This window comes from Anser brachyrhynchus (assembly GCF_964034855.1).
Source record: "Anser brachyrhynchus genome assembly, chromosome: 11".
In the NCBI taxonomy this organism is placed as follows: Eukaryota; Metazoa; Chordata; class Aves; order Anseriformes; family Anatidae; genus Anser; species Anser brachyrhynchus.
The window spans coordinates 2,712,011-2,739,201 of record NC_137706.1 but is presented as its reverse complement, the minus strand read 5'-3'; the positions used below and the strand labels follow the sequence as shown (position 1 = coordinate 2,739,201).

The window sequence follows — 27,191 nt, the reverse complement described above, 5'->3', positions numbered from 1 at the left end:
GGCAGCATGGCGATATATTCACTCCCCCTTTCCCCGAGCCTGCAGCCTGCAAAAGGCACCAGCGTGATATGCAGCAGCCCCTGATTTGTGTGTATGTTTTAATTACCGCCGGAGAAGCCTGTACACAAGCATAAAAAAGGGCGAGGGGAAGGGAGAGCAGGCCCACACGGAGGAGGCAATGGCAGCCTAATGCACCACTGGCTGACAGCGACTTCCGCTCAGGCACCTTCTCCAGATCGAACCCTTCGATTGTAACTGAAACAATTTGCATACTGATTCCTCTCATAGCCTCCCGATCCATAACCAGCCAGGCAGCTATTCAAATGCAAGTAGCATCCCTAAATGCAAGGCTAGACTGACCAAAATGCGCTGTCCAACAAGCAGAAGGAGAAGAAAAAAGCCCTTGATTATTATTTCTATTTTTGTTCCTTTTAACCTTTAAAAGATTTAGCTGGAAGCTGTTTGTTTATGACTGGGGATGTAAGGGAGAGAATTGATCCTGGACTGGATCCCTGCGCTGGAGAGATTTTTGGTTGTGTTTTTTGGTGATGTTTTTTTTTCTATTTTTATTTTTACCTAAGCCGCAAACTGAGGCTCTTTGGGGGGAAAGAGGGTCTGTCCTCTCTCCCACCCCCTTCCTCCACCAAAACCATCCCAGCTCCTGCAGACCCAGGAAATACACAAATTGCTGCCTGTGCCTCTGCCTCTGGTGCATGTTGGGCTGATGAAGAACGTGTAATTCTGGCTGTAAATTCTTGCGTTTAAGTTGGTCCAATAAAAGATCTCTCCTACACCTTGTGAGGGTTTGGTGCTTTATTTTTTAACGGGACTGGCGTGGCAGCCGCGGCGGTTGCGTTTTTTTCTTCTTCTTTTTCCTCTTTTCGTTCTCATTTGAAATTATGCAGATAGATTTTTAATTTTTTTGAATGTATTTCTATTTTTTTTTATATTTTTTTTTCTCTCCTCCTAGGGGGCCAAATCTAGGAGGCGAGCGCGCATCGGATGCCCGTCCCAGCGGCGTGCGGAGCCGGCGGGGGTAAGCGTGCCCGGCGGGGCACGGAGCGGGCGGAGGGGCCGCGCGGCCGGGCCGGGCGGGGCGCGCAACGGCGGGGGCGGCCCCGCGGGGGGAGCGGGGCCCGCGGCCTCCCCGCGCCCGCGGAGCGGGATGCGCCGACACCGGGGCCGGGGGGCGGGGGGCGGCCTCGGCCGGCGCCTCCGCGCGGCCGGAGCCCCGGCGGCTCTCCGCGGAGCCGGCCCGGCCGCCCCTCCGCTCCCCGTCGCCGCCGCTCCGAGCAAGCCCGGAGCGGGGGGGACCCTGCTCCGTGCCGGAGCTCGCCCAGCGTCCATGTTTGGGGCTGTTCCTGGCGAAATTCCCCGCGAACGCCTCCGAAATCGATGCGGAGAATTTTCCGCTAATAAGGGGCACGCTTTTATTTTAGTTCGGATAAGCAGCGGCAAGGCGGATACCGCGGGTCGGGGGCAGTCGCTGGCTGCTCCCCCCGCAGCTCCGAGCGCTGCAGAGAGCGGCGGCACGGCTGCTGGGCGCGGAAATAAATGGAGGGGCCACGCAGATATTTTATTATTTAGCGACAGCTAAGGAAAAGCTTTCAGGATGCTAGGGAACTGGCTGGCTCTCCGTCTCTCTAAAATTCCCATTTGCCTTGGGCTACGACCTGTTATCTGACCTTTAGACACCCCCGAAGACGAGCGAGTTTTGCTTTGCAAACAGCAATAACGCGGCGCGGGGGCAGCGCTCCGGGGGCGCAGCCTGGCCCTTGCCCCTCGGCCCTCACGTGGGTGCCGGAGCTTTCGGGGGGGTGCGGGTGCTGCCGGGGTGCCACGCTTTCATTTTGGTTTCATTCGAAGACATTTGATGGTTTTAGATCTTTCTCTGGTTTGTTGCATCGCCACCACAGGTCACCCCTTAAAACAGTAATTCAAGATGTAAGTAAAAGTGTTTTCATTTTTATTGATCCTGCTAACATCTTTCATTACCCAACATGTAACCACAACAAATGATTGCTCATTTGATACGGAGAATTTTATCGACGCTCGCCCCGGGCGGGGCGCGAAGCCCAAATGCCGGCGGCGCAGGGAGCGCGGAGCAGGGGCAGCGCACGGCCGGCCCCGGCCCCGGCCCGGCTCCCATCGCCGAGGCCCTTTCCCGGCCGAAATTCGAGGAGCGAACCCGGGGAGGAGGGCCGGGGGCAGGCACCCCCCCAGCGCGGGGCCCGGCGCGGCCCGACGGGGCGCACACGGCGGGCCCGGGGCCGCGGGAGCGGAGCCTGCCCCGGGGCCGGGGGAGGCGCGGCCGCCGCGGTGGGACTCCGGCCGCCCCCTCGGGCCGCCCCCTCGGGCTCTCGCTGCCCCCGGCCCGGAGCTTTCGTTCCCTCGCTGCGAAACCCAACAAGTAGCGGGAGGCGAAGCTGCCGGACACCGCCTCGGCCGCCGCAAGCCTGGCGCCCGCTGGCTTCGAGCGCGTTGAGAAACCAGGCTTCCTCCCTCCCTCTCCCCCTTCTCTCCCTGGTTTCCTTTTATCACTAAAAAAGTCCTGGATAATAACAACAAAAGCATTTTGCTTTAAAAAAAATAAATTAAAAAAAAATGAAATAAAAAAGACAAAAAAAATTAACGAACCTCTCGAGTTAACAAGGTCGCTGCAGAACTGGGAGCTCCGTACGGTGCGGAACAGCGGGTCCTGTTTTATTTGTGTGGCACCTTTTGGCTAACGGCGTGAGAGGTTTTTCCGCCATCAAACAAAGCTACTCTTTTAGCTCTCTTTGAGAATGGTATTTTTGTCGTTAATACTAGAAGAGAAGGAAAGTTGATGAGGGAGAGGTTGGAAGAATTGGTTTCGATGCAAGAGACCTACAGTGAAATTAAACTAGGTGGATTCTTTATTAAATGATTTTCGGTCTTCTGTGTTTTTATGAAAATAAAAGGCAGCACTTTGTCATTTTTAACAATGTAAGTAGCCAATAAATCTAATTTCCACATTGATTTCTGTAGGAATTAAGTGATATCTACACTATCTGCTGTGAATTGTTTTTGGAAACAAGCGCGACTTTCTCCTGGAGGAAGGTGTTTTTAAAAATAATAATTACAAACATATTTCCCAAAAATACCGCTTATAGACAGAAGCTTTTTAAATCGCGAAATGATGTTATCTACGAGCCAGGCTCTGCGCATCAGAGGCTGCCTCTAGACAAAGAGTTGTGCCACATGCGCAGGGACAGGCACGGGATGGCAGCGCCCGGCTGGACGCCTGCTGGGCACGGAGCGGGCGCGGGCCGCTCCCACAGCCCCCCGCACCGCAGGGGAGCGCCTGCACCGCGCCCGCCGCCGCGGGAGCCCCGAGCGCCGCGGGCCGGGGCTGCTGCTTCGGGCGCTGGGGGGGAGAGAGCGAGAGCATCGCTTCCGAGCACCCGGCGGGAGGAAGAGCATCTTTCCCTAAATAATAACCCAGATTAATAGCGCTCAGTAAAACGCTATTGATCTCCATTGTTTCGCAGCCCGAGCGGGGCTGTGTATTTGAATATACACAAGCACCCGGCGCCGCGGCAGCCCCTAGCAGGGCGCTGAGCTGCGTTTTGTGCCGGGGTAAAACGCCGGGGAGAGCGGCTGGGGCAGCAGGAGCCGCTCCTCTGCGCCGCCAGCCCGGCCGCGGGGCAGGGCCGGGGCCCCGACGGCGGGCACAACGCCACCCGCACGCCTGGGGAGGGACGACCCGGCACGGCACGGCCCGGCTCGGCCCCGTATGGCCCGGCTCGGGTCTGCCGCGGAGCGGGCTGGCCCCGGGCCCCCTCCCCTCCAGGCCCTGTGCGCTGCGGGGCGGCAGGAGCGGGCGGGGGGGCCGCGCTCCCCCCCAGCCACCACTCGCCGGTACCCGCCGGTACCCTTGGAAGCTCCGGGAAGCGGCCGCAGGGCCCCGTCGGGGCCGGGCTGGCCCGAGCTGGGTGCCCGGGGCACACCGGGTGGTACCCGCAGCGCCCCCGCCCTGGCCCGGGGCAGGAGCCACCCCCGGCCCCCCCCGCGCCCGCCGGGCCGCCCCGGTGCCGGTGGCTGTGGCGGGGGCAGTGCCGGCCGGTCCCAGCCTGCCCGCGAGGAGCCGGGAGCGCAGGGCTCAGGCGCATCAAACTACCAGAAGTCATTTATCCGGTTTCATAAATAACGTCCTTATTATCTCCAGCCCCCTTAATTCATGCTCCTGTCCGCTTGATTGCGGGGTTTCAGCAGATAAAAAGTTTATAAGTTGGTCGGGTTCTTGTTTTCCTTTTTCCATCATTAACATCATTAATATAGGCTATCAATAACCCTGTCGTTTGGAGCATAGCTTCACAGTATTGATCTGCGCGGCTATTCATCTCTGCCATAGAAGACACGGAATAATTTTCGCATTACAGTAGCTTGGATTTGCTTTTAATTCATATTTAAAGCTGCAACTGGCTCTGTGGAGCTCTCTGCGAAAGACTAGAGGCGCCTAATTAATAATAAGTTAGAAACGAAGGAAGGCACCAGCGGATAAATAATTAATACAGACATCTCTGTCTCTTTGAATATTGCTACTTTAAAAATTTAGACTTACCAGGGCCATACTGTAAGTCTGCAAGTTATATTGAGGAGATGATTTAAGAAAGCTATTTTTTTTTCCTGAAATACAATGCTAAATTATTTACGGTGTTTTGCAAGCTTCCCTAAGTTCCTTCATTACCAAGCGCTGCGGTTCGCGCCGGGGGGGCGGCAGAGCGCGGCTGCAGAGGCGGCTCGGGGCGGCCCGGCCGGGGCAGCGCCCGCAGACTTCGGGGCTCGCCCCTCGCCCCCCTGCGCGTCCCCCGGCCCCGGAGGGAACCCCCGAGCCCTCCAGCCCCCGAAGCCGGGAGCCCAGGCGGTGGGGAGCGGGCTCTGCCCGGCGCCCTCGGGCGGACAGCGGGGGCTGCCTGGCGGGGCCGGGACGAGCCCAGCCCCGCTGCCCGGGCTGCCCGCGGCTCCCCCGGGACCCAGCGGCCGCCCTGGCCAGGCGAGGGGGCCGGAGGTGGCCGGAACGGGGCACGGAGCCCGGCCCTGCCCGCCCCGTCGGGACCGGGCACACGGCTCCGTGCGAGAGCCGGGAGCCGGGGCTGCTGGGCCGGGGGGGGGGGGGCGGGACCCCCGCCCGGGCCCTGCGCTCCCCCGGGCGGGCACCCGCAGCGAGCCCCCCGCCTCTCCCCGCCCTCCGCAGCTTGCCCTGAATGCCCGGCCCTCCCCCGCTTGCCCCAGCCTTTAAAGCCCTCTTTTCTCTGCCTGGCCCGTGACAGATGTATATGTTTTTGTCACCAAGCTTCTTTCCAAGAAGCTCAACAGGGGAAAGTCTGGAAAAGTTAATCCCCCCCGGCAGCTGTTGGCTTTGGGAGCCTCCGAGCGTCACCTTTGACACGCTCCCCGTGCGAGGGGACCTGGCAGCCGCGGCCGCCGCAAGCTGTCACCGCGCTGGGGGAGCGGGGACAGGGAGGGAGAGGGGCGCGGGGCCGGGCCGGGGCCGACAGCGGCGGCACGCACCCCAAAATGAGGGAGGGAGGGAGGGAGGGAGGGAGGGAGGGAGGGAGGGAGGGAGGGAGGGAGGGAAGGAAGGAGGGAAGGAGGGAAGGAGGGAAGGAGGGAAGGAGGGAAGGAGGGAAGGAGGGAAGGAGGGAAATGGGAAGGGAGGGGAGAAAGAAGAAGAAGAAGAGCCCCACGCCCGGTCCGCCCGGGGTGTGTCCGTCCCGCCGGGCGCTCCCCCGTGCCCCGGGCCAGGCCGCCCCATCGGGGCCGCGCCGCGTGTGCCGGTGCCGGCCGGGAGCTCGGGGCCGTCCCCGTGCCCCATCGGCTCGGCTTTAAAAAGCGCACACACACACACGCGCGCACCGCAATTCAAACAAGCAAAGTTGCGTTTTAAGTCCGCTCTGCGTTATCTGCTGATCAAATAAAGACTTAAGGGCGGTAACGACCACTCTGTTAAATATATGGTACTTGGCTGCACGAGCCGGAATTGATTAAAGCACCGAAATAAGCCCTCCCGGCGCTCCCCCCTCCGCCGCCGGGGCGGGAGGCTCCGCTCCGAGGGGAGCCCACGGCCGGGCGGCCCCGACAGCCCCGCGGCCCCAGCGGCGGCGAGAGCCGGGGCACTGCGGGGCCTGGCGGGGCTGCCCCGGGCCCTTGGCGGCGTCCCGGGGCTCCCGGCGGTCCAACCGGGTCCGGGCGCCGTCGGGGGGCCGCAGCACCCAAGGACCCCCGCTCCTGTGCGCCGGCACCGGCGGCTTTTTCACGCCGGGGCATTTTGCTGCGAGGCTTGCCCCTAAGAGTAACGGGGAAAAGCCTTTTAGGAAAGGGAAGATGCGGGCAGGGCTGCGGAGCGGTGGCCGGGACTCGCCAGAGATCCGCAATCGCACCCCTGGGCGGGGGGCGGCGTGGCCAGGGACCCCCGAAATTGAGGCCGGGGGGTGGGGGTGAACCTTTCCTGGGGAAAAATGGATGCTGCTCTTCCCTACAAACTCGAGGGAGTGACTCATATTCGCTATCGTGTTCGCTTTGGCAACTAACCGTTAAACGCGTGGAGATGAAATATTTTTAATTACACGGTAACCCGTATGCAGATGTTGGCAATGAAGACGCTGACAACGTTTCGATTAGACCCGTAACATCACCTCGCGTTGGCCTGGAAAGCAGCCGCAGCCGTTTGTCTCGGTGGTGAAATGCTCTGGATAGTTTTGTTTTGTTTTATTTTACCCCAAACGTTTCCTAAGAGCATTAATTGCGTTTCAGGGCTATTTTTGCTTCAGCCACCGCTACACCTTTCCTTATGTATCCCTCGCTATCAGAAATTGCGATGTTGTTAACGTTAATATTGCCTAAATTCAGGGAGGTGGAGAGGGGTTTAGGGATGAGGGAGTGATCGGAGAGGCAGGAGAAGTGCGGGACCCGGAGGTATTTTTTAGCGTAAAATAAAACGTGGAGGAGCCTCGGGCAGCGCGGGAGAACGAACGGCGGTGAGTAACGGGTGGCTCTCGGGGAGGTGGTTCGGCGGCCCCAGCCCCAGCACAAAACCGGACAGAGGTGTGCGGGTTTAGTGCCGGGAAATAACGCACGGGCTGTGGGAACTCTGAATTTTTAGGGGAAAAGCCCCGATCCTGTCCGCTCCGCGGGCCGCGCACGCAGCGCACCGGGCACGGAAAAGTTTCCTGCGAGCCCGCCGGGGGCCGTCGTTAGCCCAGGTCCACGGAGATACTCCGCGGGTGCCCATCCCGGGGGGGGCACCGGGACACGGGGCCCTCCCGGGGCCGTGCCCGGTCCCGGCCCCGCTCCCGGGCAGGGGGCGAAGGGCGTTCTGCGGCCGGTCCCGGCCCCTGCGCCCGGATCCCCCCGCACAGCGGGGCGCTGCTGCGGCCGCCCCGGGGGCACCGCCCGGCCGCCTCGGTGCTCCGCCGGCCCGAGGCCCCCCGGCTGCGCTCCGCAGTGGCACGGCTCGGCCCGGCCCCGGCCTCCCGCCGCTCGGCGCCGCGCACAGGCTGCGCGCTGCCCGGCTGGGCTCGGTGTTGTCAAGGGGCGGACAATAGGCACAGCTGCCCGTGCTTCCCGGATAAAGGCGCCTCGGCTAGCGGGGGGGGCGGCGGGGAGGCTCTGCGCGCCCCCTCCCCTCCTTCTGCCGGGCTTTCTTTCGGGGGAAAAAACGTAATGAAAAGGACAGAACGGCACGGGACGGGCCCGCGGCGCGGCCGGTGGCACGGCACGGGGCGGCCCTGCGGGGCCGGGCACGGCGCGGGGGGCTCGGGGCGCACGGCGGGGGCGCTGCCCGCGGCCGAAAACCGCCCCCCCGCGGGCCCTCCCGGTGCCGGGATAACGGGAACTTTCCCCGCAGGGGAGCGGGGGGGCGGGCACCGGCGGGGCGGGCGCTGGGGGGCGGGGCGCGAGCGCGCCCCGTGCCGGGTGCGGCGGGGCCGCGGCTCTGGGCGCCGCGCGCGGGGCTCGCCTCCTTAATAGGGGCGGTGACGTCACGGGGGGCGGGGCCGGCCCCGGGGCGGGGCCGGGGGCGTGGGGGGGCGCCGCGCGCATGCGCCGGGCCGGTGCGGTCGGGGCGCCGCGGCTGCAGCAGGAGCGGCGGCGGTGCGCGGGCGGGGAGCGCGCCGGGAGCCATGGGCAGGGGCGGCGAGGGACGCGGGCGCACACCCGCCGCGGCTGCGGAGCCCGTCCTGAGAGAGCGGGGGCCCTAGGAGCGACCCGACGCCGTCATCCAAAAAAATAAATTTAAAAAAAAATCCAATAAATCACCAAAAAAATTAATTGCAGGCGGCCAACCAGCAGCGGCAGCAGCACCGAGCCCCTCCCGCGGCCGCCCCCGCCGCCGCCGTCCCGCGGCCGCCGCCAGGAGCCCCGGGCCGCGCCGCAGATGGCCGTGCCGCCCGGCCGGCCGCACGCCCGGCGATGAACGCGCAGCTGGCGATGGAGAACATCGGCGACCTGCACGGGGTGAGCCACGAGCCGGTGCCCGCCGCCGCCGAGCTGCTGAGCGGCAGCCCCCACCACCGCGGCGCCGTGGCCCACCGCGGCGGGCAGCTGGCGGCCCACCCGCGCCCCATGGGCATGGCGGCCATCCTCGACGGCGGCGACTACCACCACCACCACCGGCCGCCCGAGCACGGGCTGAGCGGGCCCCTGCACCCCACCATGACCATGGCCTGCGAGACCCCCCCCGGCATGAGCATGAGCAGCACCTACACCACGCTGACCCCGCTGCAGCCGCTGCCTCCCATCTCGACGGTGTCGGACAAGTTCCCCCACCACCACCACCACCACCACCACCACCACCACCCCCACCAGCGGATCCCGGGCAACGTGAGCGGCAGCTTCACGCTCATGCGGGACGAGAGGGGTCTGGCGTCCGTGAACAACCTCTACACCCCCTACCACAAGGATGTCGCCGGCATGGGGCAGAGCCTCTCTCCGCTGTCCGGGTCGGGCCTGGGTGGCATCCACAACTCCCAGCAAGGGCTGCCCCACTACGCTCACCCCGGCGCCGCCATGCCCGCCGAGAAAATGCTCACCCCGAACGGCTTCGAAGCCCACCACCCCGCCATGTTAGCCAGGCACGGCGACCAACACCTCACCCCCACCTCCGCCGGCATGGTGCCTATCAACGGGATCCCGCACCACCCCCATGCCCACCTGAACGCCCAGAGCCACGGGCAGATCCTGGGCTCTGCCAGGGAGCAAAATCCTTCTGTAACCGGTTCGCAGGTCAACAGTGGAAGTAATTCAGGGCAAATGGAAGAAATCAATACCAAAGAAGTAGCTCAGAGGATCACCACCGAGCTCAAGCGGTACAGCATCCCCCAGGCTATCTTCGCCCAGCGGGTGCTGTGCCGCTCTCAAGGGACCCTCTCGGACCTGCTGAGGAACCCCAAGCCCTGGAGCAAGCTCAAATCCGGCCGGGAGACCTTCCGCAGGATGTGGAAGTGGCTCCAGGAGCCGGAATTTCAGAGGATGTCTGCTCTGCGGCTGGCAGGTGAGCCCGCTGCGGCCCGGGGGAGCCGGCGCCGAGCAGCGGCCCGGGCCGCCCCGCCGCCCTGCGCACAAAGCCGGCCCCGGCCCCGGGCGCTTGCCCGGGCTCCCGGAGGGGCGGCGGGGGGCTCGGTGTCCGCCGTTCTCAGGGGCCGGGCGCCCGCCCCATCGCGTCCCTCCCCGGCAGGTGCGCCGGGCTCGGCCGCGGGGAAGCGGCCCCGAAAGCCGGTGTGTGCGAGCCCGGGCGGCGCGGCGGGGCGGCCCGCAGCCGGCCTGCCCGGAGGCTCGCCGTTACCTCCTGGTCCCGTTCCCAGCACCGGGTTTGCGCGCACGCCAGCTGAGGCCGTCAGCAGCGGCAGGTCGAGGAGGAAATGTTTGGATTGGCGGCCGGGCCGGGAGCGGGGGCCCGGGCCGGGGCACGGACAAATGCCGGGGGTCGCGGGGAGCCCCGCGCCGCGCCGCCCGGAGGGGAGCGAGCCCCGGAGCCGCGGGCGGTGCGGCGGGGCCGGGGCCGGCTGCGGTCCGCGCCTGGGGTCGGTGCCCGGGGGCGGCGATGTCCCCGCAAACGGAGCGAGCCTGGCGTGGGAGCGGCGGCTAGAGAGACGCGGCCAGAAACGCTGTTGGCCAGGGTCCTTAGATTTTTATTTGTTTGGAACTGGTCGCAATTAGCGCTAGCCCCAGGAGCTCGGCTTTCCTGCGAATGCCCCTGCCCGAGAGAAGCGATCCGGGTGGTGTCCCTGCCTTGCTCCAGGACCTCGAAACACCCCAGCGATTGCGGGGTCGGTGTGCTCCGGGGGCACGGCGGCGGCATTGTCTGCTCGGAGACCCGAAGGAGCAAAATGTGTTTCCGCCCTGTTTTGTACCCGTTCTCCTCCCGCCTCCTCCCCGGGCCCGCCAGCGCGTGCTCCCCGTGCAGAGCCCGAGTTTAATATGCCGTGAGTGAGGGTTTGTTAATTAAGTGATAGGTCTCCATTAATTTGTCCCTGGAGAACGCGAGACAGTCAATCCGACTTGGAGCCGGGGTCACTGATCCGTTTCACAGACAAAAATAAGGGAAGGGCCAAATATCTTTCTTCTTTCAAACGCACAAACGTCCCTGCGCCTCCGGCTGGCACGACGGTGGGAACTGGGGGAACTGGGAACCGCTTCGTGGTCGGCTGGGACCCGGCTGGGCCCCGGCAGTGCCCGCAGCCTGGCTGCGGCTGAGCGGTGCCGGGAAGGGGACGCGGCGGGGATCTCTCTCTTCCCCCTTGCCGGTGCTGGCTGGTGGAGGACGTTGCTCTCTTTGGCTTCCACTCCTGCGGAGTCAGTTTCAAAGGTCTGAGCTCGCAGAAAATGCCCGTTCCGCCTTCCTTTCTCAGCACCAGCCCCCGCCAGGGGTAAAACCCGCATCTCGCTGGTGCTATCCAAGAGAGGAGGACGGGGTTTGTGTTTCCAATATCCCCTTAACGATTGCTAAGGCGAACTTTCTTCGATTTGGCGTGTATTTTTACGACAATTCGGTCGACCTGAATCTCCCCTCATTTGCATAGATCGATACTGGGAACAACCCCCCGCTTCGGAGCCTGCTGGCATCCCCTGCCTGGCGCTGCCGGCCGGGGAGCGCTGCCAGCCCCGCCGGAGCGGTGCTGAGCGCTGGGACGGAGGCGGCCGCTGCGGGGTCCGGAGAGACCCAGTGCGCCCCCAAACCGCCCCCTTCCTCCCGCCACCCTGCCATACACGGATGCGGGCAATACATCTAGGGAGACAAAGTCCTGCTATTCTGCCTCCCTTTTGCGCTGCAACCCGACAGCTGGCGCTTCAGACAAGCGGCCTCCCCAGGGCTAAAGCGAGCCGGCAGCCCGGGGCCGGGGGTTGGGGGGCGGGGAGGGCCGCCCGTGCTCGGGGGTCCCCGCAGCGCGGCCCCGGGGCCGCCCCGCAGCGCGGCCTCGCGCGGCCCCCGCAGCACGTGCTCATTTGCATAGCGCCGCGTCGCAGCCAATGGGGGCGGGCCCCGCAGCGCGCCCCCGCCCCGCCCCGCGCAAGGCGCGCCGCTCCGCGCTGCCCGGCCCGCAGCACCCGCAAGGAGCATCCGTTGTGGTCCGGGCGGGTCGGAAACGCGCCGTGATCCCGCTGCGTGGTAAAAATCCGCCCCGATTGGTATCGATGCGTGAACAGCAGTTCGAAATACCATAAATTACTCCAGCCGACGCAAATTAAATTTCACGTCCAAATTATAACTGGCTCCCGGGCGCTCGGAGCGTCAGCAGGCAGATAAATGCCTGGCGCAGCCCCGCAGCCCGCGCCGCTTCCCCTTCCCATCGCCCGCAGGCAGCAGCCGGGAGGCGGCCGGGGGGGCGCAGCCCGGTGGTTTTAGGCCCCGCGCTCTTGCCCAGCGCTTTATCTCGAGTACTGGCCCCTTGCAGCCATCCCTGGGGGCTTCCTACCTCCCAGATTACAGAAGCTCCGACAAACAGAGGAAAAATTGGTAGTTACATGGGAGCGGGATTGAGGTCTTGACACTTCCCGGGCTGTCTCTTGAAATGTAAGCAGAACTGCTAATTGCAAAGCTGACCTCTTCCAGCCTCCATCTTATTCATCCCATCTTCTTTCCCCTCTCTGTTCTCTTTTCCTTTGTCTGTCCCCCCTCGCTCCCCCTTTATCGCTGAATATTTATCTATTTGCCCGTTTCTCTCTTAGTTATTCTTCCTGCCCTCCCCCCGCCTCTGCTGACATTTGGAAGGGCAGCGAAGGGATCCCGAAAAATAAATGCAATTCAAAGAAAACGCACGGCCCTTCCGCAGCCTGCTGGGATTCAGGAGTGGGTTTCTTTCGGGTTATTTTCTAGGGGAGGAGGTGACAAGAGGGGGATAAAGAAGGCCAAATCGGACTCCTCTAGTGCGGGAGAAAACCAGCTGGGCCGAACCGGGAGACGTTGGAAAGGCACTGCCCGAGGGCATCGGGAAGCGCCCGGTGCTGAGCGAGGGGACCGGGGCAGGGGGCTCCAAGAGCCGCCCCGGCCTCGCTGCTCCAGCAGGCGACAAGAAGAGGGAGCGGGAGCCCCAGGAACCGCCTCCGCCGGCCCTTCCCGCTGCGACGGGGGCTTCCCGAGCCCGGCACGGGCCGGTGGGAGTGGGGAGCGGCCGGCGGGGCTCGGGGAGGGGCGGCTCGGCCCGGCCCGGCCCGGCCCGGCTCGGCTCGGCTCCCTTCGGCCCGGCTGCTCGCTGTGCTCCTGCGGCCTGGCTGCCGGCTGCCGTGCTCGGGTCTCTTCCCCCCTCCCCTTTTCCTTCCTCCCTCCCAAATTAAATCTCGGCTAAAGCGAAGGCTGGGAAGTCGGCGAGAAATCCTCACCAAATTAACTGTAAGGAAATCGATACGGCAATCAGAGCGTTGCCCACGTTAAGTATGAAATCTAAGGAGAGCCGCTCGCCCCTCTTGCCCCGCTGCCGCCCGGCCTCAGCAGCAGCAGCGGGCCGGCCGCGAGAGCCTCGTTAGAGCCCGTCCGACGGCCACCGGCGGGGCTGTGCCTTTGCACCGGGGTGGCGGAGGGCAGCGACCGGGGGCTTCGCCGCCCGCACCCCGGGGCGCGGATCCCGGGACAGAGGCCGTGGCAGCGGCAGGCCCGCGGGTGCTGGGCCCGGAGCGAGGTGCCGGGGCCGAGGGGCGGAGAGCGGCCTTGCTGCGGGATTGCTTGCGGGCCGCTCGCCCAGCACAGCGTTTGCCCTTCGTTAATGTTTGCCCAGCGGGGGGTGGAGGAGCGAGACCGGGCGGCGAGGAGCCGCGTTCCTCCGCGCCCGGTCCCGGGACCCCCGGGCTCTTTGCTGGAATTCCCCGCCGTGTGGCGAGGGGACCGCGGCGGGCCCCGTGCCCCGCTGCCACCCCCGCTGCCAGTTGGACAAAGCGGCCTCGGAACCGCTCCCGCCCCGTCTGCCCGCGCCGCCCGGTGCCACCGGGCTCCCGCCGCCTCCCGTTCCCGGGGGCTCTGCGCCATCTACTGACCGCCGCCGGAGCGGGCCCCTGCACCGGGCAGCGGCGGCTCCCCCGGGCCGGGAGACGGCCGTGGGACACGCAGGGGACCGGGGCGCCTCGGTGTGGGCTCCCGGGGCAGCGCTGGGCCCCGGCCCCGATCGCGGCTTGCCCGGGCGGCGCGGCCCGCGGCGGCTTCAGCACTGCGGACAGTTACCGTCGGCACGGCACGGCTCGGCTCGGCGCGGCACGGCCGGGGGGTTTCCGTGCCGCCTGCAGCAGGGGAGAGGCCCCGTCGGTGATACTTAACGGCCCCGGGCGCTCGGGCTGTGTGCGGAGCGGCGGCCCCCGGAGGACTCGGTCCCCGGCCCGGTGCGCTCCCCGAGTGCCTGGGAAGCGGAGCCTTCGGTCCCTGGGCAGCGGGCGCCCCGGCCGGGAATGCTCGGCAGAGAAAACCGAAGCCGCTTCCCCGCCGCCCCGGGCCCCGCCAGGCGGGCCAGGACGCTCCGTGAGCAGGGCCGAGGAGCCGCGGGGCACCGCAGCTGGGAGCCGGCATCTGCCAAGCGCCCCTTTACACAGCCGGGAACTGCTGGAGAGGTGCGAAATTGGCTGGAAATGCACGGGCTGGGAAGGCAGCGGTGGTGCGTTCCTGAAGGCAGCTCAGGCTTTGTCTCGGGCAGCGTTCCGAGTAGCAGGAGGATCCCCGCACCCCCCGCGCAAGGGCCAGGTTCGCTGCGAGGCAGACCTAAGGGACTCAGGCGCAGGAGCTGTTACTGAAGTGCTCGTGGCTTTCATCAGATGAGCGCAGGCACCGGCGCAGTTTTTCCTGAGTGTCGAGGGAGGACCTAGCGTGGCATCCCGTCGGCTACTTCCGTGACTACTGCACTCCTGCACGATCAAATCCATAAATGTTGATTTTCGTTTCGACCATCAATCCATCTGGATGAATCGTATACTGATGGGGAAGAGACCGGTTCTTGCTGAAATTCTTCCAAAACGCGCCTTACCCGAGCCATTCTCGTATGAGGAAGTCAGTTCCGTGATGCCAAGAGCACGATTCATAGAAGCAATATTAGATCAACGGTATTTGGGATTTTCCCGTTTCAGGGCGGCAGGAAGGCTCCCTGGTCACACCTCCGGCGCAGCCCCGGGGGCAGTCGGAGCGGGGCAGGTGCCGGCTGCGTGGCGGGCTGCAGGGGCTGTGTGCCCCCGGAGTGCTGCTGCTTGCAACAGCCCCAGGCGGTACACCGGAGGACACGGGGCCAGTTCCTGAGCGAGGCCGGCGGAGAAGCTGCGGGGAGGCCGGTCCGTTTCTGGATGTTTTCAGAGCTCGGGGGCACTGCCTGCGGGGGTCCCGCACCCGGCTGCCCTGGTGCCCCCGGGTGTAGGAACTCGGTTGTGACTTCCCCGGCGTTTTTCTCCTTAATTTCTGGCTCTCTGAATATCGTCGGAAGTGACCAAGGGCTTCAAAATCAGCGGAGGGGAAGCGGGGCCGGACCTTGGGACACGAGCCCGAGCAGCCGGCCGGGTTGCTGAGCGCACCCCCGTCCCGGGGAAGGGTTTTGCAGGATGCCGCCGCCTCCACCGCTCCGGGACGGGGCTGGACCGGCCGCAGCAGCAGAACCCCCGGGCGGCGGGACAGCGGCGGCACCGCACCCGGCAGGAGCGAGCGGATGCGAAGCTGCCCGTGGGCGGCGGGCCCGGTGCGACTCCCCTGTAAAAAACCCGTTAACGGGGGCGGAGCGGTGCGGAGCTGCCGGTGCGGTGCGGAGCGGTGAGGTGCGGAGCGGTGCGGGGAGGTGCGGAGCGGTGCGGGGAGGTGCGGAGCGGTGCGGGGAGGTGCGGAGCGGTGCGGAGCGGTGCGGGGAGGTGCGGAGCGGAGCGGGGAGGTGCGGAGCGGAGCGGAGCGGCAGCGGCGAGGAGAGGTCGCCACCCAGGGGCCGGCCGCCGCCACCGCTCGTGGGCGCGTCGGGAAGCGCTAACGTGATTAAAATATTGATGCAGTCACAGAAATCGTTCATTAAGGCAATTTAATCTTTGCTATTAAATGTCCTTTCAATTCATTTGGGGTAATTAAGATGCCGTTAAAGTGATTAAATCCTAACTACTTATGCTAGACAAAGAAATATTTGTCACGGTAATACGGTTAACTAAGGACCCGGCGAAAGAAATGTAACGTTTGCTTTAAATGATATCGCAGGACGATCGGGTGCTTTGCCCTGATTGATCCACTTAGCAACAGGTCCTGCAGTGGCGATGTCAGCTCGTGCGAGTGGTTACAGACCCGTCAGCACCGTAAGTTTGTGGAAACGCCAGCTTCCCAACGCATTGAGTCAGCATGACTTAGATTCCCTTTATTATTCCAGCGGCAGCAAATTAAGGTCACCCATTCTAGTACAGCGCACAGCAGTGAGATGTTTGCCAGTCACGGTCTCAGCTGGGGTCTTTATGTTGGCAAACTGCTGTCCTTTGAGCTTCACATATAGAAATGGATTCAACTCCTCTTGCGTTGTGAAACAACAAAAGGGGAACAAAAAGGGAAAAAAAAAACATCTGCCTGGCTGTGACGGCAGAGAAGTAAGATCCACATCAAATGACCTCTGAGAAGACCTCTCAGATGTACACTCTGAATAAGTGTGAATGCAAATTCCCAGAGAGACAAAATGCTGAGTGGTGCCAGGAGGGATACGAGGACACTCAGTGTGTGTTCAGACACTTCGGTATAGTCCATGTTCTCTTCAGATGAAAGGGGAGAATTTCAGGGAGCCAGTGTCACCCGTGTGGGCTTTCATCAAGGACGTGGGGCAGGCCTTGTCCTTCCATGGCTGGAAGCTTTTAGGGGGTCCATCTGTGCTGACTGCTGCCACTGGAGCACATGGCCATGAGCTGCGCACACAGCACTGTGCCCGAGGGATCCCGTCTGCCAGGGCCCATCGAAGGCCCAGGACAGGGAGGAGCAGGACGGGACATGCGGGGGGACCATGGAGCGGTGCTATGCCAGGGTGAGTGGCACACGGAGCTGGAGCTGTCTTTCCAGACCAAACAGATTTGCCTGCTTTGTGTTCATGTGGGGAAGTCAGAGGTCAGGTAACGTGTCCTACAGGCCCCTAGTCTTGTTCTCATGTTCCCCGAAATACAAAATTTTTGATGATTAAGAAAGATCCATCATTCCTGTGTCTCTCTGCACGCTCCGGAGGTGTTTTTCTCATGATAAGGATGGAGCTTATCTCACTTTATTATGTATTATCATCACTATGAATTTACCATAAACTTTTGGCTACTTGCTTCCACTGAGCTCCTGTAGCCGGTTTGATTAGGACTATCTCTGATGTCCAAAGTCCTTACGCAGGAGTCCTTTCAGTCTCCTATGGAAATCCTGCTGCCTTCTCCACCCAAAGGTAGAGCCTCCTTCAGAGGAATATCCCTCGGGATACTCTCTAGCTTGTATTGGTGAAGACTTTTCACTCTCTGAAAATGTTATTGGGTGTTTTGTGACATTTCAAAACAAGAAATAGATGCTTTAGAAAGAGACTTCCAGGGTCTCAGTGGGCCCAATTCAGACTGCAGCTCAGGCAGGTCCCAGGCTCCATTGATCTGACACAACAAAAATTAGAAAATGCATTTAAGGAGGAAATTCTGAAAGGGTTTTTTATGTCTCCAAGACCTGTCCTGTAGGCATGAACTTGGGATAGCTAAATGATTTGCCTTTGCAAGAGGAGGGGGGACAAGCTCACAAAAGCTTTGAGAGCTCTCTCAAGTCGATCTAATACGTGCATCCTCGTCTCTCCTATGTCATATGCAGAATGCAAAGCTTTTGCTGGCACCTGTTAGAGCCAGGCTGCATCCGTTCTTGGCGTTTTCCCACTTGGGGAAGGGTGACTGCTCTCAGCTCACAGCTGTGAAGCTGTTAGCTTGTGAACTCCCCTGTTACTTCCTGGGAACCTTGCACTGGAGTCTGTGAGAGAAGCATAGTGCTGTTTTGTTTTTGTTTGGTTGGTTGATTGGTTTTTGTTTGTTTTTGTTTTGTTTGTTTTGTTCTTTTTTTTTCCCACCTGTCTGAAGCAAATACAACGCGCATGAATAGTGAAGTTTTGCTGGGCTTTGTCCAAGTTGCTGCTCTTCCCCATCTCAGTGGTATGTGATCTTTGAAAGTTCATGAGCATTATTTCATCCTGAAAGGGGCATTTTAAAAAGAAATCCACCCCGTAGGGATGAAAGACTAGATCAGGTGTCAGGGTTAACACCTGCACTTACTGTGGTCTGGACTTTTAGAAGGACAGAACAGAGTGGTTCACATCACAGGCAGGCAAAGTACCCTCATCTCTCTCCCAGCCTAAGGATGTAGTTAGGGGCATTTTCATAGGGGATGTGATTGTCCCCTCCCCTGCAAGCGCAGGATGGGTCCTATCATGTTATAGGCACTCGGGCCAGCCACGTGCTGGAGGAAAGCGCTGATAAACAGTGCCACAGTGGTGGTGAGACCGCAGGTCCTGCTCTGTCCACCACCAGCTGGACCATAAGGAGATGTACAAGCCTCGCCAGCAATGGCAAGTTAACTCAGCCAGATCCCTCGGGCAACTCAGAAGGAACAAAGGGAGACAAAAATAGATTGATGGACTGTATCAGGAGAATTGCGAGTGTCAAAAATATCTGTTGCTCCAGGCAGAGGAAGATGGAAGTGACTGGGAGAGGCCAGAGTTCAGCAGTGGATTTATAAGGCTCCTTCTGGCACTGATAATATTACATTGTCATATCTGCACATGTGTTGCCAGACTCAAAGTGACTTTTTCCTGATACTCTGCTTTGATATTTTTTAACTAGCCTTTCTTAAGTCTCTTTGGCAAGGCACAGCGCTCAGCTGGGGCAGCACAGGGCAGAGGGCAGGGTGGCTGCGTGGGGCCACCAGGGTGCAGCCGTGCCGTGCTGTGGAGACGTGCGCGCCACCGGGAGCACTTCTTCCTGAATTCAGCTTCTGTGCTGTGTGAGAGGGCAGGTGCCTGTGAAGGACATCAGCGCAATTTACTTTTATTATCTTCCGCTACATAAAATCCTTATCTCGGTGTGTGGTTTCAAAGACAGGCTCTGGTGTTTTTCCAAAACAGGGTGCATTTGGTGTCTGCGAAGCCACTGGCCTCAGCGACCACCCTTGCCTGCCTCAGGGGAGGGCCTGGCCAGAGGCCAGGCACTGCCGGCGCTGCCATTTTCCTGGCTGCAGGCCGGGACACCAAGGGGGACGGCTCCGGTGTCTGCCCATCCTCTGTGCCTGCCTGGACAGACGCTCACGTTGGAGCGTTTCATCCCGCGGTGTACATTTGTTCTCTGGCAGGCTCAAAGCTATGATTTATTATTAAAATTGATTGGCTCCAATGCAGGGAAAACGATCGTCAGGAAACCCTATTACGGTTTTTCATTATCACCATTATTTATTTTTAAGTGCTATTAATATTCCCGGGTCTGGACAAGGCAGAAGATGAAAGGTGGGATCCACCCTTCCTGCTCACGGCAGGAGGCCTGGCAGCACTGTTGCAGGAGCTCTTTGAACAATTAGGCCTATCGGGAAGCCTTGCCCTCAGTCTGCCACTCGGGAACGTTAGCAGGAGCGGAGCTGGAACGGGAACAAGCTTTGCATTGCAGATTTGGCGGGTGTTGCCGGCTGCCCGGGACAAGGAAGGGTCTGCAGGCGGTGCTGAGCAGGGCCCAGGGCCAGGCTGCAGCCAGGTGCTAGGCCCTGCTGCCGCAGCGCGGCCTCGCTCCGCCTGCACGGGGCCACGCCGTACTCGGGAGGCACCGGCCTGCTGCGGCGGTCACTGTGTCACACACAAGGTCCCCAGCTGCCACAGAGCCGGTCCTCACCCCTGAGCCAAGGAGTGGTTAGTCCTTGGTTCACAGCTGATGAACTCCAGCTTAAATGTAAGGACAAAGACTTCTTGTATTATAGGCTTTGGGCTAAACTGGAGCCATAGGAAACCAACAATCCCGTGTGGCAGTTTGTTAAAAAACCAAATGGCCACCATGCTGAAGGAGAAAGGGGTGGAAGGGGTGGCTGCCTGTCGGCATCTCCAGGGAGCCACTGGGGAACGCTAGAGCCCACCCTCTGGTGGGCTCGGCTGAGATTAAGTTGTGTTGCTAGTGTGATCCAGTATGGTGCGTTACGTGTCTGAAGAAGACATTACATGTCTGTGGGCATTGTGCTGGCAGCTAGAGGGGTTCAGCAGATGCTGCCACAGGTGCGGTTGAGCATGGTCCCCCTCTCCTCTTCATCAGCTGGCAGACGATCAGTAGGAAAGTGGAGTCAGGGTTTTAACCACTCAGTGCATGCTCCATCACCTGGACGTGTCTGGTATCACCAGTCACCTGCACAGTGAGGTGCTAGACAGACTGGAGATGAGTAAAAATCTCCAGGAAATTTCAAAATACTAAACTTGGCTTATTTGTATCATAGAATTGATAGATTGTTTTTTCTCCCCAGCAATGAGGACTTTTTTTCTTACCCCTGTGCTGTTGCTACCAGTAACTGAGGTCTCTGATACAACTGAAGTTCAGGAACCAAGTATCTGGTAACTCTTGGGAAGTTCTCTAGCTAAATAATTATTCAGGAACATTAAATTTCAGGAGATGAGCACAAGCTCTGGTAGATATCATGATAAGCAAGTTAGTTTCACAGTACATGGCTGTTTTTTTAATTCTCTGTGATTTGAGAGAACGCTTGTACTCGTTTGTGATTGAAGCCCCCGAGGTTTACACAGCTAATTGAACCAGCCTTGTACTTACCGGTGTGCCTGTGATCTGTGAGGTGCAGGTTCCTGCTGGAACAGCGCACAATGCTGACGTGGATCGTGCTGTTGGTGTAGTTAGGATCGTGTGGAAAATGTTGATCTCCCCTCTGGACAGTCTATCTAGGTGAAAGCCAGAGTTCATGCAGTCTTTGAAAAAGTGAGGTGTAAAGCAGTGTGAAGATATGAGTTGTTAGGCACAGCAAACGTGGCATGGGTTTGGTTTGTCCCTGTTAGCAGGGGCAGAGTCGCTGAAGCTGAGCCCTGCAGCTGCTCTTACAGGAATTTCTGAGCCTCAAATTTTTAGGAGTATGAAAAGTTGAGACCGTTGATATCTCCTGCACTCCTCGTTTTCTCATTTCTAATATTGGTTGGTAACTAATGGGCTATTCTTGCAATAGTATTTTTAACCTGTGAGTTATCAACATTCACTTTAATGAGGATGCAGAATTATTTCAGCAGGACCTGATCCCTGCAGTGTGTTCACCAGCTTAACTTCACAAGGGGTTGCTCATGTGAAGAAACCTGTTTTTCAGCCCAGAAGTGATACCACATTTCAGAGGTCAGGATGTATCTTCAAAGCACTCTTCAAAGGTTTCCAGATAAAAATAACTATAGAAGATACGAGTCTGGCACCTCAGTCCGTGTGATCTATGTGTCACTGCTCATGAAGGGGCGTGCAGCTGGGATGCTCATCGTTAGGGAGCGCTTCAAAAGCTTCTGCGTGGAGAGGGCAGGAAGGCTGGGCGGCGAGCACTGCCTCGCCCAGCACTGCCTGGCCCCCGGCACTGCCTCATGGCTCCGCGGCCTTGCTGCCGTCCCTGTGCGCTTGCTGCTCCTGGAAGTACAAGCGGTGGGTGACTATTTTTATACTTTCCTCAGGCAATGAAACCCTCATGCCAACGCTGTCTCTCAGTAGCAATGAAAGATGTTGGAAGGACCTCTGTAAAGTAATTTGCTGTCTTTGTTCCAACATCCATGGGATAGGTGGAGATGCTGCACATAATACTTGATATGACCAGCACTGATCTCCACAGAAATCAGGACTAGACACACAGAGACAGAACATCCATATTCTCTTCAGAAATACCTCTCTAAATCAGCATTAAAGAACATTGTTGGAGGGAAAAAAAGAGGAAACGGACAACTTCAGACTCTTTTGAAAGTGAGACAGACCAATCTGTCCTCCCAAGGAAATCTTTTATCCTAGCTAAATGCTAACAATATGAGCTGGCAGGCGGTCAAAGGCTGTCGGGGGACTTGGAGCCATGCTTCCAGCCCCACGGATTCTGCTGAGCAGGTGATCTGCAAGGCAGATTTCAGGTTACCGCTGCCCCTCAGTGATGTGGGGTAGAACAGTGCTCGGGGGGGGAGCGGAGGGGAGAGAGAGGAAAGGAAGTGAAATTCCATAGGGAAGATTTACTACACCCTTGTTCTCTGTGGCAAAACATGGTTTGTTTTGTTCAAAATACATAACCATCTGGGCCTGTAAGACCGTAACAGGGTCCCGTTTTCTCAGTTTGTTTTTTCTCAGCCAAAAATAAACAAATATAGAAATGTATTGACAACAAATAATGAAGACAAAAAATGTGGGAAAGGTTGATTTAAGAGAGCAGTGAATTCCCACTCAGCCTCATAGGGCTATTACGTAGTTAAACTCCCAGCACTAATGGGTATTTTCAAAATTTAGCCTCTCGGTAACAGCATGTTCTGAGTTTGAACAGACAATGATAAAAGCATTTTCTAACATAAATTCCTTACATTTTTGACAGCTTATAATGTATTAAAATTTAAAATTTTATACTTGCATTTAGTTCACATATTAAAGCAAGGCAGTAAACCTAGGGGCTGCCCTGACATGCAGATGCGGGTGCTGCCCAGCAGGGCTAGGCCTGGAGCCGTCCCCATGCAAGGGAGCTGGTGACAAAACCGCAGGGACATGTTTGAGCCTGTTCCATGGCAGCTCCCTGCCCGTCCCACAGCACCCTCTACACCCACCTCACAAGAAATGCGCTCTGCACCCTCTCCCAAGTAGCGCATCGGAGGCACCCTACTGACCTCAGCCGAATGCAACAGGCCCCCATGCTGGTTCTTCTAACCCCAAGAAGCCTATGAAATATGTGAAATGGGCATTGCAAGGGGTGAGAGGAGCCATTGCAGAGGCAGGTGGCTGAAAGGCCATGTCAAATTGTTTTTCTCGTTTACAAACCTTACAGCAGCCTGGATTCATGTGAGTACCTGTTGGTGGATCCATGCAATATGCATGTAACTTGTATCTGTGTTATCTCGTGTCACACATCTTTTCCAAATGTGAAAGCTGAAGTTAATGTTCCTTTTTTTTTCGTAGTTGTAACTTACTCCTTTGCCAGACCTCTCCAACCAGTGCTCTCTTTTTTTGCAGCATGCAAGAGGAAAGAACAAGAGCACGGGAAGGACAGAGGGAATACCCCCAAAAAGCCTCGGTTGGTCTTCACGGATGTCCAGCGTCGAACTCTACATGCAATATTCAAGGAAAATAAACGTCCGTCCAAAGAATTACAAATCACCATTTCCCAGCAGCTTGGGTTGGAGCTGAGCACCGTCAGCAACTTTTTCATGAATGCACGGAGGAGGAGTCTGGATAAGTGGCAAGACGAGGGCAGCTCCAATTCAGGCAACTCATCTTCTTCATCAAGCACTTGTACCAAAGCATGAAGGAATAACCACGAACTAAACCTCGGTGGAAAAGCTTTAAAAATAAATAAATAAATAAATAAATAAAGACAGACCAGGACCTCAAGATAGCAGGTTTATACTTAGAACTATTTGAAAAAAAATGTTATTTATAAGTCCAAAGAAACCAAAGACTTATTTCACCTGCATTATGACTTTGTTCTAAGACACACGCTTTAGTAGGATGACGACTTGCAAAAAATAAAACAAAAGAAGACAGCGAAATGGAGTGAACAAAGTGGAACACAAAGAGAAGAGAAAACGACCACTGGTCTCACACCTTCGTCCATGATCATCTTCACCGTCCTTGGCTGTTTAGTGGTTTGGAGCATAGTGATTTCTTGTCATTGAAGGGACATCTTTTCAGATATGGCTCTTCATTTCCACAGCGATTGCCATGAAGGTGTGCAGTGTATCCGTACTGTGTACACGCCGGTGGTTAGGGACTGAGTCAGGGCTGGTCTGCAGAGAGGGTTGTGCCACAGCGCGACCGGCAAGGCGTGGAGTCGTCTGAATTCATTTGAACGGTAGTGTGATTTTTGCTGTTTCAGTGTTTGAGCTTCCCCGGCAAGATGCCCGGAAACAAGTTCAAACTAGGCAAAGAAATTTTGAATGGTACCTAAACCAGTGCATTCTCTTTGTTTGTTAAGGAATGTTCAGATTTAAAAAAGGAAAACTATTCCATCCATAAAAAATCGACTAGCTACCAAAGAACACATTTAATAATTATATTGCAGGTATTTTATTGCAATGATTTTAATATTCCAAAGCTATTTTTACACAAAATACTATGTAGAGTTATAGGTATAAACTAATCTAACTGTATAACACATAAAAACTTGTAATCAAGACTGTTATTTGCCATTAGTAATACCACACTATCGTTTCTTTTCATGATCAGCAAGAAAGAATGCCAGCAGCGGTGGGGCCAGCGTCAGGTGGGGGGCTGGTGGCCAGGGGCCGCATCCATCGCTGGTGCCAGTGGCAGCAGGCGGCCTGTGCTGCCCCACGCGCCGCCCCAGCCCAAAAGAGACAATACACAAAAGAGAAAATCTGAGGAAACCTAAAACCACAGGGCCCCGTGCCTGATCAATGCTCATTGACGTTAGTGAGCTGCTGCTTTTTTTTTTTTTTCTTTTTTTTTTAACCTATTGACTTTCCTAGGCGAAGGAATAGAGATAGCTTTGAAGGCTCGGGGTCTTCTCCCGTCGAAAACAGCGGTACGACAGCAGGTAATGTTGGTGGGAACAGCTCCAACAGGAGCTCCGGGAGTGCTTTTGGAAAGCCAAATTATGGTTCCTCTGATGTCAGTAGCAAAGTCCCCATGACACCAAGGCACAGCCTGTTGTTCCATGGCTTCATATCTGTGGGCAGCAGGCTGAGCTTTTGTTCTGTGCATTCTTTCTTGCTCATCTGTTAATCAGGATAATGCATGAAATAGTTTAAAATTTGTAGTTGAAAAGCTTTAATTGCTCTGTTGCTAACAGAACCTTAGAAGATAAACCATCCCTTCCCTACTCCGATAAAACTAAAAAGTAAAGCATGCAACATCTGCATATTAAATTTTAGTGTAAGGGGAAAATAGACTTTAAAAACCATACATGTGCCTGTTAGATTTCTAACCGGTGTTCCAAATTGCTGTAGTAATTCTATTAGTTAGAATTCCAAAGTAACCAAATATGCAGGTTAGGCCCAAAGGATTAGAAATAGGTAATCTTACACCCTTTTTTTTAAAAAAAAAAAAAAAAAGAGAGAGAGAGAAAAAAAAAGTCAAGGTAAACTAGAATCCAGACAATATCAACAATGCAGGTTTTGGTGATGAAGCCCGCTCAAATATTAGCAACACCAAAGTTGAGCACCTTTGTAGCACCATTGATTTCCCAAGATGACAGGGTCTAGTCAAGTTTCAGGGTATACAGTTAATTTCCAGTAAGTATTTAGAATTTAACTATCTCTTTATTAAAATAAAGTCAAATAAAACCAAGGTTTTGGGCAACAGATATTTCTCCCCATTTTTCTATGTTAAACCCAGTTTAAGAATGGCAAAACAAATATCTATTCAAATGTAATCTGTGACGTTTTACTGCCCCTAGCTTACCTTAAATTTTAGCGAGCTTTCTTTTTAGTGTTCCTTTCCCACCGAGGCATAATTGACAAATAAGCTCACCTATAAAGTATCTTATGAATGCAGTTTCATTAGTGTGAGATTGATAAAGGACAGTGGTAACTAATGTTTAAGTTTTTTCCAGCAAAACACTGCTTTGTAACGTACCTATAGTTTAGAAAAGAAAGCCTTATTTATTTAAAACTTGAGAATTTAAAAATGCAGGGAAATTCAAAGTACATTGACGCATTTTTTAGTATTTCCATTGTATTGTCTTTAGAGACTACTTGCTGAAACCAAAGAGAACTTTCATACCAGCATTAAATTTGCACCCAATATGCAATTTCAGGATCTCTGATACACACCCACCCACCCACACAAGCCCCTGAGTAGATCTGTGTATACACACACGCACACACATTTTTCTGTGGGTGCATATGTGTATACATGCACACACATATATCCACACACGCCAAAACTGATGCACAAGTTGTAGATTTTAAGTGCTAGGGTTTTGTTTTGTTTTTACATGTCCGTTTAAGTATCTCTAAACATTTTGTTTATTTCCTAAGCCATCAAGAACAAAACCACTCTTCCCCTAAGCAATATGCGCCTCATACTCTAAATAGACCGAGAACACACTTTTCTTTAATTGAGTTCAAACCATGAAGCAAACAACTACAGGAAGGCTCCTGCCGTGCCCCGGGCGCGCTGCCCGGCCCCATGCCCTGGAGCCCAGGCAGAGTGTGCCGAGCAGCCCGGGCCCGCTGCTGTCGCTTCCTGGCTGCCCGCCTTCTCTGGCGCTGCGCTCGATGCCACGCAGAAAGTCTTGTCTCCATCGCGTTAGCGTTAGTCTGCCTGGTCACTTGGGTGAGATCGGGACTTTATTCCTGACAAACTGGAAAATAGTTTCAGATTCCAAAACCAAAGGACCTCAAAATCTGCCAGGAACAGTTAGGAGAGGAGCAGAACCCGAAACCGCCTGGGAGCGTCGGGAGGCCGGGCTTCAGCCGTGGGTGGCCCCGCGGGCATGTTTGGCTCGCAGGGGGCAGCCCACGCTGACCGTAATGGCCCCTGGGGAGGCCAGCTGAGCGGTGAAACCTCCACATCCATCCCCATCCTAAACGGCACCATTAGCTTTCCAGGGAAAACAAAAGGCTCCCAGCAGGCACTGCTGCTCGGTTCGGCCCCTCGTGGCTTCCCGGAGGCCTCGTCCTCCTCTCCTTACTCAGGTAAAGCCAGGCGACCAAGAGCGAGGCAGCCGGCGGTTGCAGGCCTCGCCCTGGGTCCGGAGCAAGCCGGCGGTGGTGGCAGCACTGCCGGGGTGCCGCTGTTGGGCCCAGCAGCACCGCTGGCCTCCCGCAGCCCTGGGATGGCCCTCCTCGCCCGAGCTGCCACGCCACGCTCGCGCCCTGAGGAACGGTCCTTCTTTCTACTACTCTTCCTCCTGTCCTCCTCCTCTTCCTCCTCCTTTGTACATAAGGATGAAAACTATGCATTTAGCAAACAAAGAGAAAGCACTTACCCTTTTCTATCCAGCTGCGTTTGGGTGCATTCAAAGGTCCAGAGGCTAATTTTGAGACTTTGCTTAGCCTTCTGGTTTATTATTATGGTGTGGTTAGCTTTACAATACATTTGGTAACTATTTGCTAAAGACAAAGAAGCAAAAGGTAAGGAATAGCTACTTCCACGTGTTTAAAAAAAAAAAAAAAGAAAAAAAAGAAAAAAAAAAGTGTGTAAAGATCTACTATTTATAGTGTGAACCAAAGACGCTACCTCACTCGATTTCCATTGGTGATTTTAATCACATTGATGATACCAAAGAATACCAAAGATTTTTCATGCACGGCCTCGGTCTGTAAAGGGAACTCCTCCTCCTCACCTCCCCGTCCCTCCCACCCTGTCCTCGCCTCCACTCAGTGTGTAGACTTGTCTTCTCCTTAATCGTAATGATGGTAACCTGACGAATTCTTACTTCTCTTACTACAACTGCTACTACTGACGATGATAAGGATAATAATAATAAAGCTCTAGGCAAACATGTTGCAAACTTTGTAAACTCCTAGGACGAGTGCCTTGCTTGAACCAAAGTGTTAAACCGCTGTTGACCTCTTTATCTCTCACCTTATACTCTTTGAATACCTCAG

General features: G+C 57.2%; 1 protein-coding gene and 1 long non-coding RNA gene across 2 annotated transcripts; one reads left to right on the top strand and one right to left on the bottom strand.

Annotated features, from left to right (window-relative positions):
- Positions 1–1,237: 1,237 nt before the first annotated feature.
- On the bottom strand, positions 1,238–9,280 carry LOC308200933. The gene is made up of 3 exons (XR_013955946.1): positions 9,175–9,280; positions 2,638–2,807; positions 1,238–1,923 (listed from the first exon to the last, which is right to left on the bottom strand). It is a non-coding gene; the product is annotated as an uncharacterized lncRNA (long non-coding RNA).
- ONECUT1 (one cut homeobox 1) lies at positions 8,092–26,783 on the top strand. Its single transcript, XM_080607501.1, has 2 exons — positions 8,092–9,514; positions 22,630–26,783. Exons 1-2 carry the CDS (start codon positions 8,434–8,436, stop codon positions 22,920–22,922), a joined length of 1,374 nt encoding a protein of 457 aa, XP_080463627.1. The 5' UTR covers positions 8,092–8,433; the 3' UTR covers positions 22,923–26,783.
- Positions 26,784–27,191: the final 408 nt, after the last annotated feature.

Bases quoted from the DNA above. Each gene is read 5' to 3' on its own strand.
- ONECUT1 (XM_080607501.1), top strand. From the start codon at position 8,434: ATGAACGCGCAGCTGGCGATGGAGAACATCGGCGACCTGCACGGGGTG. The intron at 9,515-22,629 runs GTGAGCCCGCTG...CTTTTTTTGCAG, and splicing joins GTCTGCTCTGCGGCTGGCAG to CATGCAAGAGGAAAGAACAA.